The sequence below is a fragment of the Dryobates pubescens genome, chromosome 33 (genome assembly GCF_014839835.1).
Source record: "Dryobates pubescens isolate bDryPub1 chromosome 33, bDryPub1.pri, whole genome shotgun sequence".
NCBI classification, from domain to species: Eukaryota; Metazoa; Chordata; class Aves; order Piciformes; family Picidae; genus Dryobates; species Dryobates pubescens.
This window is the reverse complement of record NC_071644.1, coordinates 1,231,963-1,249,424: the sequence shown is the minus strand read 5'-3', so window position 1 is coordinate 1,249,424 and position 17,462 is coordinate 1,231,963. Positions and strand designations below refer to the sequence as shown.

General features: G+C 67.2%; 1 protein-coding gene across 1 annotated transcript; it reads right to left on the bottom strand.

Moving 5' to 3' along the window:
* Window positions 1-4,551: 4,551 nt before the first annotated feature.
* Window positions 4,552-17,462, bottom strand: RAP1GAP (RAP1 GTPase activating protein; the record flags this gene model as incomplete). The annotated part of the gene is made up of 19 exons (XM_054175936.1): window positions 17,269-17,462; window positions 17,135-17,182; window positions 16,998-17,036; window positions 16,713-16,892; window positions 15,190-15,284; window positions 15,031-15,109; window positions 14,821-14,874; window positions 14,629-14,712; window positions 13,379-13,479; window positions 13,150-13,279; window positions 11,597-11,752; window positions 11,441-11,512; window positions 11,280-11,366; window positions 7,904-8,041; window positions 7,297-7,365; window positions 7,096-7,205; window positions 6,942-7,016; window positions 5,664-5,760; window positions 4,552-4,641 (listed from the first exon to the last, which is right to left on the bottom strand). Coding segments are annotated over exons 2-19 (1,695 nt in total), but the record flags the coding sequence as incomplete, so codon positions are not given.

Here is a 17,462-nt window from a genome sequence, read left to right as displayed (position 1 = left end):
AACTCCCTGAGCACCCCAAACCCTTCCCTGAGCACCCCCAAACCACCTGAGCACCCCAAAACTCCCTGAGCACCCCAAACCCTTCCCTGAGCACCCCCAAACCACCTGAGCACCCCAAAACTCCCTGAGCACCCCAAACCCCTCCCTGAGCACCCCCAAACCACCTGAGCACCCCAAACTCCCTGAGCACCCCAAACTCCCTGAGCACCCCCAAACCACCTGAGCACCCCAAAACTCCCTGAGCACCCCAAACCCCTCCCTGAGCACCCCCAAACCACCTGAGCACCCCAAAACTCCCTAAGCACCCCAAACCCCTCCCTGAGCACCCCCAAACCAACTGAGCACCCCAAACTCCCTGAGCACCCCAAACCCCTCCCTGAGCACCCCCAAACCACCTGAGCACCCCAAACTCCCTGAGCACCCCAAACCCTTCCCTGAGCACTCTCAACCCCTCCCCCAGCCCCCTCCCTGAGCACTCCAAGCCCCTTCAGTCACCCCAAAACCCCTAAGGAACCCCAAACCTCTTCAAGCACCCCAAAATCCCCTGCCCTGCGCACCCCAAATCCCCTTCCTGAGCACCCTCAAACCTTCCAAAACTCCCTTGTTGAGCACCCTGAACATCTTCAAGCCACTCCTGAGCACCCCCAAACCACTTGAGCACCCCAAAACCACCTGAGCACCCCCAACCCCATCCCTGAGCACCCTCAAGCCCCCCCAAATCCCCTCCCTGTGTACTTCCCCCAAACCCCCTCAAGCACCCCCAAACACCCTCCCTCAACCCCCCCAAATGCCCTTGAGGACCCCAGACCACCTTCCTGAGCACCCCCAAACCCTCTTCCTGAACAACCCAAACCCTCTGGGCACCCCCAAACTTCCTCCCTGAACACCCCAAGTACCCCTGAGCTTCCTCCCCACCTTTTGACCACCTGGTCACCCCCAAACCCCTCTCCCTGAACACCCCCAAACCCCCTCAACACCCCAACCCCTCTGGGCAGCCCCAAACTTCCTGAGCACCCCCAACCTCCTTGACCACCCCAATCACCCCCAACCCTCCTCCCTCAACACCCCAACCCCTCTGGACACCCCCAAACCCCCTCCCTGAACACCCCCAACCCGCTCAAAACCCTTCCCTCAACACCCCAACCCCTCTGGACCCCCCCCCAGACTTCCTTTCTGAGCACCCCCAACCCCTCTGGGCTCCCCCAAACCCCCTCCCTGAGCACCCCCAACCCCTTCAAACCCCCTCCCTCAACATCCCAACCCCTCTGGACCCCCCCAGACTTCCTTTCTGAGCACCCCCAACCCCTCTGGGCTCCCCCAAACCCCCTCCCTGAACACCCCCAACCCCTTCAAACCCCCTCCCTCAACACCCCAACCCCTCTGGGCTCCCCCAAACCCTCTCCCTGAGCACCCCCAGCCCGTTCAAACCCCCCTCCCTCAACACCCCAACCCCTCTGGGCTCCCCCAAACTCCCTCCCTGAGCCCCCCCCAACCCTCCCCCCTTCCCCTCTCCCCTTTCCTTCACCCCCCCCCCCCCCCAGTGACCCCCCCCCCAGCTCCGCTGGGCCAGCCCCGGCCGGGCTGCAGGCGGTGTCCAGAGCGGCGCCGGATCCGGGGGGGGGGTGGTGCTGCGGCGGGGGGGGGGCTCCGTGGCACCCCCACTTCGCTGGGTGCCCTTTGGCACAGCCTCCGCGGCCGCCACCCAACCGCCGGCGCTGGGCAGTGCCAGCGGCCGGGCGGCACCGAGCTATGTTTAACCGGTCCCGGGGTGCGCGGCGGTTTTGGGGGGTTCGGGGAGGGGAGGGGGAGCGGGAGCGGGGGGGGGGCCGCGGGGGACACACACAGAGCCCAGTTTGTCTTGGCTGGGGAGCTGGCACCGAGCCGGTGCCCACCGGGGCTGCCAGCCAAGGGCCGCTCCCCGCGGGCGGGTTGGCCACCGGGGTTGAAAAGGGGAGGGGGGGGGGCAGGCTTGGAGGGGGGGGGAGGGGCATTGCCCGGTGGATTTTGGGGTTCCCGCAGCACCCCAAAAATGGGGGGGGGGGAGGAAAGAATAAATCAAAGGCAGGCTGCAAAAAAAATGTCCCAAAACTGGGAAAATTGGCCCCAAAATGGACTGGGGGGGGGGAGGGGGGGGGAAGGAGGGGGAAGGGCTACGTGAGGAATCAGGTTGGGGTTTGGGGGGCAGCCCCCCCACAAGGTATCAGAGGTCCCCAACCTCGAGATACCAGGGACCACCCCCCCCCCCGATGTCAAAGAAGTCCTCAGATATCAGGGACCCCCCCCAGATATTAGGGAACCCCTCAAATATCAGACCCCCCCCCCCCCCCCCCCCGATATTAAAGACCCCCTCAGATATCAGGGACCCCCCCCCTAGATATCAAGAATCCCCCCCCAGATATTCAGGGACCCCCCCCAGATATTAGAGAACCCCTCAAATATCAGACCCCTCCCCCACATAGATCAGGGACACCCCCCCCCGATATTAAAGACCCCCTCAAATATCAGGGACCCCCCCCAGATATCAGATCCCCACCCCTAAATATTAGAGAACCCCTCAAATATCAGACCCCCCCCCATAGATCAGACCCCCCCCCCATAGATCAGGACCCCCCTCAGATAATCACGCCCCCTCCCCCCCCCCCCCAGATATTAAAGGCCCCCTCAAATATCAGGGCCCCCCCCAGATATCAGACCCCCACCCCCAGATTTTCAAGACCCCCCCCCCCCAGATATTCAGAACCTGTCCCAGTTATTCAGGACCCCCCCCCCCGATATTAGAGACCCCCTCAAATATCAGACCCCCCCCCCAATAGATCAGGGACCACCCCAGATATTCAGGGACCGGCCCCCCCCCCAAATATCAGTGAACCCCTCAAATATCAGACCCCTCCCCCATTCATCAGGATGCCCCCCCCCAGATATTCAGGGACACCCCCCTAGATATTAGAGAGCCCCCCAAATATCACCCCCCCCTCATTTATCAGGATGCCCCCCCCCGATATTAGCGAACCCCTCAAATATCAGGGACCCCCCCCAGATATTAAATACCCCCTCAAATATCAGCCCCCCCCATATGTCAGGCCCCCCCCCCAAATATTAGTGAACCCCTCAAATATCAGACCCCCCCAATTTATCAGGATGCCCCCCAGATAGTCAGGGGAACCCCCCCCCGATATTAGTGAGCCCCTCAAATATCAGACCCCCCCTTACACAAGGGACCCCCCTCCAGATATTCAGGGACCCTCTAGATATTAGTGAGCCCCTCAACTATCAGACCCCCCCTCAAATATCAGAACACCCCCCCCAGATACTCAGGGACCCCCTAAATATTAGTGAGCCCCTCAAACATCAGACCCCCCCTCAAATATCAGAACACCCCCCCCAGATACTCAGGGACCCCCTAAATATTAGTGAGCCCCTCAAACATCAGACCCCCCCCCCCTAAATATCAGCCCCCCCCCCCCCCCCCCCCCCCCCCCGGATATCAAGAACCCCTTCCCAGGTATCAAGACCCCCCCCCAACATATCCACCCCCTGCCTCCAGCTCGAGGGCTCCCCCCCCCCCCTCCTCCAGATACCATCGGACCCCCCCCCCCCCTCCCCCAATTATTGATGACCCTCCTCAGACAGCAGAGCCCCCTCCCCCTCCCCCCCCCCCAACAGACACGGAGGGACCCCCCCGGGCCCCCCGGTAGCGATAAATAAACCTTTATTTTATACAGGGCCCAGGGGAACACAAACAGCGCGGGGGGGGGGCTTGAAAAAATAATGCTCCCGCTCCCCCCCCCCCAGCCCCAGCGCCTGAGCCAGCCCGGAGCGTTTTACCCTTAAAACGAGGGGGGGGGGAGGGGGGTGGGGGGCAGGGGGAGCCCCACCTTGGGTTTGTCCTGGATTTGAGACACCCCCCCCCCCTTTTATTCTGGGGGGGCTATGCTGGGGTGGGCGCTGCTCGTCCTTTTGGGGGGGGTGTCCCCTCCCCCCCCCCCCCCCCCATGCGGCATTGGGGTCACGGGGTGGGGGGAGGGGTGTATGTCCTTCATGCACCATCCTACCCCCCCCCCCCCCCCCCCCGCCCCCCCCCCCCCAGCCCAGGAGGGTCTTTGGGGTGATGGAGATTGTCTGGAGGGGAGGGGGGAGGGGGGAGGAACACCTCCGTTCCCGGGGGGGTTCTTCTCTTCCCCCCCCCCCCCAAGATCTTGCACCGGGGACGATGGCTTCGGCTCCTGGCACGGGGGCGGCACACGGGGCGGGGGGCAAGCGGTGACCCCCCCCCAGCTGCCCGGGGCAGGGGGTGACTATGAGCCCTGCAGGGAGGGACATCAGTGGGGGGCAGCCCAGGAGGGGTCTCCCCTTTTGGGGTGCACCGGGGGGGGGGCTCAGCCTCACCGGGTTTGGGGGGGGCTGCTCCAGCTGGATCTTGATCTCGGGGCAGGAGGGGTCGGGGGGGCGGCGGCCTGGGGGGGAAGGGGGGGGGGGGACACCGTGAGCACCCTTGGGGGGTCCCCACCTCCCCTGCAGGGGGGTCCCCAAGCCCCGTGGTGCTCCGGGGAGGAGGCTACCTGGGGGGGTCCCGGGGGGGTCGTCCGGCCAGGGGGCGTCAGTGAAGGCGTCGCGGTGGCTGCCCGGCGGCGAGCGGCAGTCCTGGGGGGCACGGGGGGGTCACAGGGGGGCACGGGGAGGGCACAGGACAGGATGGCACGGGGGGGGTGGCATGGGGAGGGCACAGGACAGGATGGCACAGGGATGGGTGGCATGGGAGGCACAGGACAGGATGGCACAGGGATGGGTGGCATAGGGAGGGCACAGGATAGGATGGCACAGGGATGGGTGGCGGGGGGGGCACAGAACAGGATGGCACAGGGGTGGGTGGCATAGGGAGGGCACAGGATAGGATGGCACAGGGATGGGTGGCATGGGAGGCACAGGACAGGATGGCACAGGGATGGGAGGCAGGAGGGGCACAGGACAGGATGGCACAGGGATGGGTGGCGGGGGGGGCACAGGACAGGATGGCACAGGGATGGGTGGCATAGGGAGGGCACAGGATAGGATGGCACAGGGATGGGTGGCGGGGGGGGCACAGGACAGGATGGCACAGGGATGGGAGGCAGGAGGGGCACAGGACAGGATGGCACAGGGATGGGTGGTGGGGGGGACACAGGACAGGATGGCACAGGGATGGAAGGCATGGGGAGGCACAGGACAGGATGGCACAGGGATGGGTGGCAGGGGACAGGGATGGGACACCACGGGATGGTACAGGGATGGCATGGATGTGACAGGTTGGCACAAGGATGGGACATTAAAGGGTGGGATAGCATTGGCATGGCATGGGGATGGCATGGCCACGGCACAGGGCAGGATGGCACAGGCATGGAACATCACAGGATGGGATGGCATGGGGGACAGGGTAGTGTGGGGAAGGGATGGCATCAGGGTTGGATGGCACAGGGACAGGATGGCATGGGGACAGTTTGGAACATCAGAGGACGGGATGGCACAGGGACGAGGTGGCACAGGGACAGGACACCTCCGGGATGGGATGGCATGGGGACAGGGTGGCACAGGAGTGGGGTGAGAATGGGACGGGGTGAGGTGGCAGGGGAGGAGGCTGGCAGAAGGACATCCTGTCCTGTCCTGTCCCCTCCCGCTGCGTGCCCTACCCTGCCTGGCTCGCTGGGCTCCTCGGTGGCACTGCCAAAGCTGCTGGCACTGGAGGACGAGCGGGAGAACGCCACCGGCTCTGGCTTCTCGGCCCTGCTGGGGGCAGTCACCAACAGCGGGCACAGGCTGGCACCACGCAGTGTGGGCACCGCCACAGCCCCACCACGATAGCGCCCCACGTCGTCCCGCCCCCATCTCATCCCTGTGCCACCCTATCCCCATGCCAGCCTGTCCCCATACCATCCCAACCCTGGGATGTCCCAGCCCCATGCCATCCCAGTGCCACACTGTCCCTGTGCCACCCCCCACGACTGCATCTCCCTTGGACTGTGTCCCTGTGCCACACAGGCCCTGTGCCAGCAGCTCCCTGGGTGACCCTGTGCCTGTGCCACCCCATCCCTGTCCTGTTTCCACACTGCCCTGTGCCAATCACCCCAGTGCCACCTTGTCCTGGTGCCATCCTCTCCCAGTGCCACCCTGTCCCCTTGCATCTCTGTACTGCTCTGTCCATGTGCCCTCTGGTCCCCTATGCCACCCTGTTTCCTTGCCACCCCACCCCAGTGCCAGCTCATCCTGTGCCACTCTACCTTTATGCTGCCCCATCCCAGTGCCCCCCAGCCCCTGTGCCATCCTGATGCCACCCTGCCCCTGTGCCACCCCATGCTGGTGCTACCCCATCCCATTGCCACCCTGCCCTCCCAGTGCTCCATGCCAGTGCCCTATAGCGCCCTACAGTGCCCCTCATGCCACCCCATTTCAGTGCCACAATGTCTCAGTGCCACCCTGTCCTTGTGCTGCCTCACCCCAGTGCCCTCCAGTCCTTGTGCCACCCTAGCCCTGTGCCACCTTACACTGGTGTCTTGTCTTTGTGCCACCACACTCCAGTGCCCTCCAGTTGCTGTGCCACCACAGCACCACTCCCATCTGCCCCACCCCGTGTCCTGCTGTCACCTTGTCCCCGGTGCCATCCCATCCTCGTGCCACGCCATCCCAGTGTCACCCCAGCACACTGGCACCCTGTCCCTGTGCCACCTCAGTCCAGTGCCACCATGTGCCCGTGGTGCCACCTTGTACTTGCGCTGCCTCACCCCAGACCATGTCACACTGTTGCCAACCATCCCAGCGCCCTCCAGTCCCTGCGCCACCCCGATGCCACCCCCACGTCACCCACTCTGGCAGCACCGTGTCCCGTTCTCACTCAGTGCCCAGTGCCACCTGATCCTCGTGCTACCCCATCCCGGTGCCCCCCGCCCCGCTGCCCCCCGCCCGCTGCGGACCTGTCGGCGTGCCGGCGGCTCTCCGGGGAGCTGTGTGCGGAGCTGCTGCCTTCGGGGGTGGCGGCGGGGCCGTCCCTGCGGGGGGAGGTGCCGCCGGGAGGTGACGCCGGGAGGTGGATCCCGGGCACCCCCCGCGCCCGCTCCCGGCGCTCACCTGCCGGCCGGTGCCTCCTGGATGCTCTCGATGCCGATGGCGCTGGAGCGGCGGGAGCCGAGCGGGCCGGGCCGCCGCCGCGAAGGGCTCTTGCCGGGCACCAGCAGCGCCTGCGGGGCACCGTTAAGCGGGGCTGCGAGGGGCGCGGGCCCCGGGGCGGGGGTCCCCCGGGAGGGAGGCGCTGGGCCCCGCGGCGCTCACCTCTTCCACCGAGCCCAGCCCGATGGCGCTGCCGCGGCGTCCGCGCCGGCTCCCGGGCACCAGCAGCGACTGCGGGCGGCACCGCGTCACGCGCCCCGGGGGGCACGGGGGGCACCGGCGGGGGCGGGGCCTCGGCAGGAGGGCGCGCGGGGACGGGAGGGGCGTGCCCGGGGGCGGGGCTTGAAAACGGGCGGGGCTTACGCGAGCCGCCCGTGTCGCCGTGGGGGGCGGGGCTTAGGGAAAGGGGGCGGGGTCATGGGCGGAGCGGGTCTTAAGATCGGGAATAGTGCGCGCGGGCGTGGCTTGAGAATGAGGCGGGGCTTAAGCAAGGGGCGGGGCTTAAGCGAGCACCAGCCTCGCTGGGGGCGGGGCTTGTGGCAGGGGGCGGTACCGGAGAGCTTTGTGGGCGGGGCTTTGCGGCACTGCGGGGGTGAGCCGCGCAATGGGTGTGGCTGTGGGCGTGACCAGAGCACTGGGGGCGGGGCACGCCCGGGGGCACCGGCAGTGGGCGTTCCGGGGCCGGGGCCCACGGGGTTCTGGCAGCGGTGCCCGGTGCCGCCGAGCCCCCCCCGCCCGCGGCCCGGTTGGACTCCCGCGGCGCTCCCACCTTAAAGGACTCGAAGAAGCCCGGGGCGGCGGAGCCGTTGTCGGGGCGGTCGTCGTCGGGGCCCAGCCCCAGCATGGCCTGGCTGCGGGCCTGCAGCTCCTCGTGCAGCGTCTCCAGCAGCGCCGCTCGGGTCCGCTCCTGCCCCGCCCGCGTCACACACCGGACCCACCGGACCCATGGCACCCACCGACACCCACCACACCCACCACACCCACCGGCACCCACCGGACCCACGGCGCCCACCGGACCCACGGCACCCACCGACACCCACCATACCCACCGGCACCCACCGGACCCACCGGCACCACCAGACCCACCGGCACCACCAGACCCACCGGCACCCACCGGCACCCACTGGCACCCACCGGCACCACCAGACCCACCGGCACCACCAGACCCACCGGCACCCACCGGACCCACCGGCACCACCAGACCCACCGGCACCACCAGACCCACCGGCACCCACCGGACCCACCGGCACCCACCGGCACCACCAGACCCACCGGCACCACCAGACCCACCGGCACCCACCGCACCCACTGGCACCCACCGGCACCACCAGACCCACCGGCACCCACCGCACCCACTGGCACCCACCGGACCCACCGGCACCCACCGGCACCACCAGACCCACCGGCACCCACCGGCACCCACCGGCACCCACCGGCACCCACCAGCACCCACCACACCCACCGGACCCACTGGCACCCACCACACCCACCGGCACCCACTGGCACCCACCACACCCACTGGCACCCACCAGCACCCACCGGCACCCACCGGCACCCACCGCACCCACTGGCACCCACCGGACCCACCGACACCCACTGTACCCACCAGACCCACCGGCACCCACCGCACCCACTGGCACCCACCGGACCCACCGGCACCCACCAGCACCCACCGGCACCCACCGGCACCACCAGACCCACCGGCACCCACCGCACCCACTGGCACCCACCGGACCCACCGACACCCACCGGCACCCACCGGCACCCACCGCACCCACTGGCACCCACCGGCACCCACCATACCCACCGGCACCCACCGGCACCCACCACACCCACTGGCACCCACCGGCACCCACCGGCACCCACCGGACCCACCGACACCGACTGTACCCACCATACCCACCGGCACCCACCAGACCCACCGGCACCCACCATACCCACAGCACCCACTGGCACCACCAGACCCACCGGCACCCACTGCACCCACTGGCACCCACCAACACCCACTGGTACCCACTATACCCACTGGCACCCACCAGACCCAATGGCACCCACCAGCACCCACCGGCCCCCACTGTACCCACTGGCACCATACCCACTGCCATGGCATTCACCAGTGCAACTTGACCCCACCAGCAGCCACTGGCACCCCTGGTACCCACTGGCATGGCATCCCCTCCCCCAGCACTCAGCACCCAGAGCACATGGCACTTGCTCACCCTACCTCCACAGCACCTGTGGGCATGGCACCCCCACACCCAGCACCCACAGCAGGCCCAGGGAATGTGACACCCACCCACTGGCATGGCACCCCCACAGCCAGCACCCACAGCAGGCATTGCACCCAGGTGCATGGCACCCACAGCAGGTACAGCACCCCTGGCATGAACAGCACCCATCCACAAGGCACTCCTGCAGGCATGGCACCCACGTGCTCAGCAGCTACCACACACAGTACCCACATTGGGCACAGCACCCACTGCACCTGGCACCCACCCACACAGCACCCACTGCACCTGACACCCACAGCACCCACAGCAGCTATTCCCCTGCCACACACAGCACCCACATCGGGCACAGCACCCACAGCACACAGTGTACCTGGCACCCCCCCAGCACTCCTGCAGGCACAGCACCCACATGCATAGCACCCAGCTGGCATGCAGCACCCACACACAGGCCGCTGCTGCAGGCATGTCTGTCCTGCCCCCATGCACAGCACCCACATCCTGCCCAGCTGGAGTGTGCACAGCACCCACACACAGCACCCACAGCAGACATGGCACCGACACCCACGTGCCTCTGCTGCAGGCACCCCCCCCTCTGCCATGCACAGCAGCACCCAGAGCACACAGCAGCACCCACACACCGCAGCACCCACACACAGCAGCACCCACACACCCCAACACCCACACACCCCAACACCCACAGCAGGCACAGCATCCACTGCAGGCACAGCATCCACTGCAGGCACAGCAACCACTGCAGGCACAGCATCCACTGCAGGCACAGCACCCATTGCAATCACAGCATTGCTGCAGGCACAGCACCCACAGCACCCATTGCAGGCACAGCACCCACAGCAGGCACAGCACCCATTGCAATCACAGCACTGCTGCAGGCACAGCACCCACAGCATCCACAGCAGGCACAGCATCCTGCAGGCACAGCATCCTGCATGCACGCATCCTGCACCCACAGCATCCACTGCAGGCACAGCACTGCTACAGGCACAGCATCCTGCAGGCACAGCACCCACTGCAGGCACAGCACCCACTGCAGGCACAGCACCCACAGCATCCACTGCAGGCACAGCATCCTGCACCCACAGCACCCACTGCAATCACAGCACCTGCTGCAGGCACAGCACCCACAGCATCCACTGCAGGCACAGCACCCACAGCATCCTGCAGGCACAGCACCCTGCAGGCACAGCATCCGCTGCAGGCACAGCAGGCACAGCATCCTGCATGCACGCATCCTGCACCCACAGCATCCACTGCAGGCACAGCACCGCTACAGGCACAGCATCCTGCAGGCACAGCACCCACTGCAGGCACAGCACCCACTGCAATCACAGCACCGCTGCAGGCACAGCACCCACAGCATCCACTGCAGGCACAGCATCCTGCACCCACAGCACCCACTGCAATCACAGCACCTGCTGCAGGCACAGCACCCACAGCATCCTGCAGGCACAGCACCCTGCAGGCACAGCATCCTGCAGGCACAGCACCCACTGCAGGCACAGCACCCACTGCAACCACAGCACCGCTGCAGGCACAGCACCCACAGCATCCACTGCAGGCACAGCATCCTGCACCCACAGCATTCACTGCAGGCACAGCATCCTGCACCCACAGCACCCACTGCAATCACAGCACCGCTGCAGGCACAGCACCCACAGCATCCTGCAGGCACAGCACCCTGCAGGCACAGCACTCACATCTCCAGCACCCACAGCACCTATGTTGTGCCCAGCACCCACACGCCCTACAGCATGTGCAACCTCACTGCAGGTACAGCACCCACATTGCCCACAGCACCCATATTGCACCCAAGCTCCCCAGCAGCCCCGGACCCAGCACCCAGCAGCCCCGGACCCCAGTACCCAGCAGCCCCGGACCCCTGCACCCAGCCCCCACCTCCAGCTTGGCGAACTTCTCCGCCTTGTAGCAGGCGTACTCGGCGTTGATCAGCTTGGTCAGGAGGAACTCCTGGAACTCGGGGCCCTGCGGGGGGCGAGGAGCACCCTTGGGTGGGTGCCACTCGGGGGGAGCCCCCGGCAGCACCCATGGGCGCTCACCTTCCTGAAGACGGCGGGGTCGGGCAGCGGCGGGCCGAAGAAGGGCACATCGTCACGGGCGGTGACGGAGACCTGCGGGCAGGGGGGACGAGGGGAGGGGTGAGGGCTCCGGGGCGCCCTGCGGCCCTCCGGCGCCCAGCGGGCAGAGGGTGGCACCTTGTAGAGGGTGCCCTGGGTGCTGCCCTGCTCCAGCTGCACCACCACGAAGGCGTGGAGGAAGTTGGAGGCGATCATGTCGGGGACGAAGGGAGTGTTCTCGTCCTGGAAGACGACGGCCACGATGTCGTTGCCGATGTGACGCTTCCGCTGCAGCTGCGGGGGGCGCGGGGGACAGAGGGGACGCAGGGGAGGTCACACCGCGGGGGTGAAGGCAAGGGCAGACCCTGCACCTCGTTAGGGGACCCCAGCGCCCATGGGTGCCCCTGGAGCTTTCGCATCCCAGAGACACCTCCCCAGCGCTCGTGGCTGTCCCAGGAACCCCTGCACCCCACAGCGAACCCACGGCTGCCCTGCCAGCCCCCTGCACCCCCTAAACCACCCCCAGAGCACCCATCTGAGCTCCAGGAGCCCCTGCAGCACCCCATGGACAACCCTGAAGCACCCATGGGTACCCTGCCAGCCCCCTGCACCCCCTAAACCACCCCCAGAGCACCCATCTGAGCTCCAGGAGCCCCTGCGGCACCCCATGGACAACCCTGAAGCACCCATGGGTGCCCTGCCAGCTCCCTGCATCCCATAAACCACCCCCAGAACCCATCTGAGCTCCAGGAGCCCCTGCAGCACCCCATGGACAACCCTGAAGCACCCATGGGTGCCCTGCCAGCTCCCTGCATCCCATAAACCACCCCCAGAACCCATCTGAGCTCCAGGAGCCCCTGCAGCACCCCATGGACAACCCTGAAGCACCCATGGGTGCCCTGCCAGCTCCCTGCATCCCATAAACCACCCCCAGAACCCATCTGAGCTCCAGGAGCCCCTGCAGCACCCCATGGACAACCCTGAAGCACCCATGGGTGCCCTACCAGCCCCCTGCATCCTATCAATGACCCTGAGAACATACATTGGAGCTGCAGGAGCTCCTGCACCCCATGGACAACCCTGAAGCACCCATGGGTGCCCTGTCAGGTCCCTGCATCCTGCTTAACACCCATGGGTGCCCCCGGAGCTTTTGCATTCCCAAGACAACCCCAGCCCCACCACCCATGGGTGCTCTCCCAGCCCTCTGCATCCCAGACACCCACTAGCACCCATGGGTTTCCCTGGAGCTTTTGCAACCTCTAAACACCCCCCCAGCACCCATGGGGTGTGCTGCCAGCCCTTTTGCCCCATAGATGCCCCTCCCAGCACCCATGGGTGCTCTGCCAGCTGCCAGCATCCCGTCTGCCCCCCAGCACCCATGGATGGCTCTTGTAGATGACCCTCAATACTCAATGGGTGCCCCTGGAGTTTTCACATCCCATAGACAAACACACACACCCCAACAGCACCCATGGGTGCTCTGTCAGCCCCTGTGCCCTATAGATCCCCTCCCCTGCCCCCAGCACCTTGGAGATACCTCTGGAGCCCCTTCCCCCCACCCATAGGTGCCCCACCAACCATTCCAGCTCACGGGGGTGACCCAGGAGCCCACCCCAGCACCCACGGGAGCCCCTCAAACCCTTGTCCCCCCACCTTCCTCCACCCCTGCCCAGCACCCATAGGTGCCCCACCTGCTGGGCATCGCCCTCGGTGTAGGGCAGCTTGGTGGAGACGTGGAACATGATCTCCTTGTCGCGGAAGTGGCAGTACACCGACTCGCTGCCCGTCTGCCCGTGGGTCACGTCCAGCCCCCCCCGGAACCTGGGAGGGGGAGGGAGGGAAGGGGACACCCTCAGCCTGGGTGCCCCATGGGTGCTCCCACCCCTCCCCAAGGCCCGGCCCCCCCCGCCCGTCACGCACCCTTTGAAGTCCCTCAGCTGCACCCTCTGCCCCAGCACGTCCAGGAACTCGGCGAACGCAGGGCTCTCCTCCGTGGTGCCGAACAGCTCCTCCTCCGAGGTCTGCCGTGGGGGTGGGCATGGGTGCCGGCACCCAGCCGGCACACCCCCGGCCCCCCTGCACACCCTCCCTGCCCCCCAGCGCCGCACCTGCCCCCCTGCACACCCTCCCTGCCCCCCAGCGCCGCACCTGCCCCCCTGCACACCCTCCCTGCCCCCCAGCGCCGTACCTGCCCCCCTGCACACCCTCCCTGCCCCCCAGCGCCGCACCTGCCCCCCAGTGCCGTACCTGCCCCCCAGCCCCTCACCTGCCCCCCAGCGCCGCACCTGCCCCCCTGCACACCCTCCCTGCCCCCCAGCCCCGGACCTGTCCCCCTGCACACCCTCCCTGCCCCCCAGCGCCGTACCTGCCCCCCTGCACACCCTCCCTGCCCCCCAGCGCCGTACCTGCCCCCCAGCGCTGTACCTGCCCCCCTGCACACCCTCCCTGCCCCCCAGCCCCGTACCTGTCCCCCTGCACACCCTCCCTGCCCCCCAGCCCCGTACCTGCCCCCCAGCGCCGTACCTGCCCCCCAGCACACCCTCCCTGCTCCCATGCCCCGCACCTGCCCCCCAGCCCCTCACCTGCCCCCCAGCCCCGCACCTGCCCCCCTGCACACCCTCCCTGCCCCCCAGCGCCGTACCTGCCCCCCAGCCCCGTACCTGCCCCCCAGCGCCGTACCTGCCCCCCAGCACACACTCCCTGCTCCCCTGCCCCGCACCTGCCCCCCAGCCCCTCACCTGCCCCCCAGCACACCCTCCCTGCCCCCCAGCCCCGTACCTGCCCCCCAGCACACCCTCCCTGCTCCCCTGCCCCGCACCTGCCCCCCAGCCCCTCACCTGCCCCCCAGCACACCCTCCCTGCCCCCCAGCCCCGTACCTGCCCCCCAGCACACACTCCCTGCTCCCCTGCCCCGCACCTGCCCCCCAGCCCCTCACCTGCCCCCCAGCACACCCTCCCTGCCCCCCAGCCCCGTACCTGCCCCCCAGCGCCGTACCTGCCCCCCTGCACACCCTCCCTGCCCCCCAGCCCCTCACCTGCCCCCCAGCCCCGTACCTGCCCCCCAGCCCCTCACCTGCCCCCCAGCCCCGTACCTGCCCCCCAGCCCCTCACCTGCCCCCCAGCACACCCTCCCTGCCCCCCAGCCCCTCACCTGCCCCCCAGCCCCTCACCTGCCCCAGTTTCTGGTAGATGACTCCGAACTTGAAGTGGTTGCTGAGCACGTGCTCGTCGAAGGCGAGGATGAGGCGGGAGGCCTGGGGGGGGGGGGGGGGGGGGCGGGCAGAGGTTGGGTGGGGGGCACCCCGGGGTGCCCACACTCATGGGGGGTGGGGGTGTCCCCCCCAGCCCTGCACCCCATTCACCTTGGGGTAGAGCACGGGGTAGAAGCGATCCACGTTGACGTCCTCGCACACCAGCTGCGGGAGGGATCGGTGATGCCACGGGGGGCGCAGGGGGGCACCCGTGGGTGCCAGCGGAGGTGTGCCAGTGTCAGGGGGTGCTCCAACCCCCCCGCCCCCCTTCCCCCACCTCCGCCGGCAGAGGTCTGAAGCCCAAGCAAATCAGGCACACACCTTGGCCATCTGCACCACGTTGGGGAACTCAGCCAGGCAGGAGATGGGCACCACGTCGTGCAGGGTGCGGGTGCGGGTGCTGCGGGGCGAGGCGGGGGTCAGGGCTGGCATTCAAGAACCCCAGCCGCACCCACGGGTGCCCCCTGGCACCCTGCTCACCGCAGCAGCAGGTGGAGGTGCTCCTGCTCGTCGTACTTGAGGGAGAAGACCAAGTGGCCGAGCACGGGGTCCAGGGAGTAGTAGTTGAAGTGCTCCTGAGGGGAGGGGGCCAAGCACCCACGACCGTGCCCATGGGCGCTCAGGCTGGCAGGGCCCCATGCCATGGGCCACCCGTGCCCACGGGCACCGACATCCATGAGCACCCACACCGTGTGTCACCCATGGGTCCATGCACACCCATGCCCTGGGGCATGCTGGTCCCCAGGTGCCCATAACCCTGAGCACCCGTGCCATGGGACAGCTGTGGCCCTGGGCACCCATAGGCACAGATGGCACCACCTATGGGGCACCTACGCTCGTGGGCTCACATGCAACAAGCCACCCACACCCATGAGCACCCATGCCATGGGGCACCCATGTTCCTGGGCACCCATACCCACAAGTGCTCATGGATCACCCATACCCATGGGGCACCCATGTGGCACTCATGTGCATGAGCACCCATAGGACTCTCATGCCCACCCATACCCACACCCCCCTCCATGAGCACCCATAGGTTCAAGGATCCATGCCACGGGGCACCCATGCCCATGCCCACTTATATCCTTAGGGCTCCGATGCCCACACTCCATGAGCACCCATACCCATGGGGATCCCATGCCCACACCCACCTCCATGGGCCCCCTTGGGTACAAGCACACATGCCATAGGGCACCCATGCCACAGGGCACCCATAGGCACGAGCACCCATGCCACGGGATGCACAGGTCCCTGAGCACCCATACAGCCCACACCCATGTGGCTCTCATGCCCACAGATACCCATGCCCACTTCCATGGGTACCTATACATACAAGCACCCATGCCATAGGGCACCCACATCCATGAGCACCCATGGCATAGGGCAACCATGACCATGAGTCCCCATGTGATAGGGCACTGAAATCCATGAGTACCCATGCCATAGGGCACCCATGCCATAGGGCACCCAGGTCCATGAGTAAGCATGCCATAGGGTACCAACACCATGGGGTACCTATGCCATAGGGCATGCCAGGTCCATGAGCACCCATGCCATAGGGCACCCATGCCATAGGGCACCCAGGTCCATGAGCACCCATGCCATAGGGTACCAACACCATGGGGTACCTATGCCATAGGGCATGCCAGGTCCATGAGCACCCATGCCATAGGGCACCCATGCCATAGGGTAACCAGGTCCATGAGCACCCATGCCATAGGGCACCCATGCCATAGGGTAACCAGGTCCATGAGCACCCATGCCATAGGGCACCAATGCCATGGGGTACCTATGCCATAGGGCACCCATGCCCACGAGCACCCATACCATGAGTTACACATCTGTGGACACCCATGCCATGAGGGTTCCATGCCCACAGGTACCCACGCCCACTTCCACACACAGGAGTGCCCATGCCCTGGGACAGCCATGCCCACGAGCACCCACACTCATGAGGTCTCACGGGGGGGCATCCCCCCACCCAGGCCCCCCCAGGCCCTCACCTTGCCCAGGAAGTGCTTGCGGTAGATCTTGGCTGTGTGGTTGCCCTCCAGCTTCGCCCGGGTGCCAGGGGCCGGGGGCGACTCGGGGGCACCGCTCAGCTGGTGGTTGGTGCCCTCGATCCAGTAACCCCCAAACTGCGGCAGCAGGATGAGGGGGAAGGGCCCCTCCCGGCCCAGCACCTGTGCCCACAGCTGAGGTGGGTGCTCTGGCCACCCCCCCATCAACCCCCCCCCAGCCGCTCGCCCGCCCTGGCGCCCGTGGCTGGCGGGCAGGGGGTGCCCTACCTCGTGCACGCTGGGGTAGGGGATGTAGTCCTCCTCCGTCTGCAAGGCAAGGGGGGGGTGAAGGCCACGCTGCCACCCAAGGGTGCCGGGGAGGCTGAAGGCAGCTCTGGCACCCGTGGGTGCCGGTGGGTGCCTACCTTGAGCGGTGGGGGCACGGCGTGGCGCTGCTGAGCCATCCTGCTGCCCTGGGGGGGGATGGGGGCTGGTGGGTGCCCAGCACCCCGGGGTGGAAAGGGCACCCTGGGGTGGGGCAATACCCGTGGGGGCTTACCTGGGGGTGGGATGGTGGTGCCAGCTAGAGATAGGTCTAGGTGGTGTGAGGGGGTCCGGGGGGGTCCATGGCGCTTCCTGGGGGAGAAGAGAACTCCCCCACGGCCCCCGGCTGGGTCGCTCGGCTGCCCGGGCAGCGGCGGTGCCCCTGCTGCCTGCTGATGGCACCGAGCCCAGTGCCACCCTGCCGGCGGC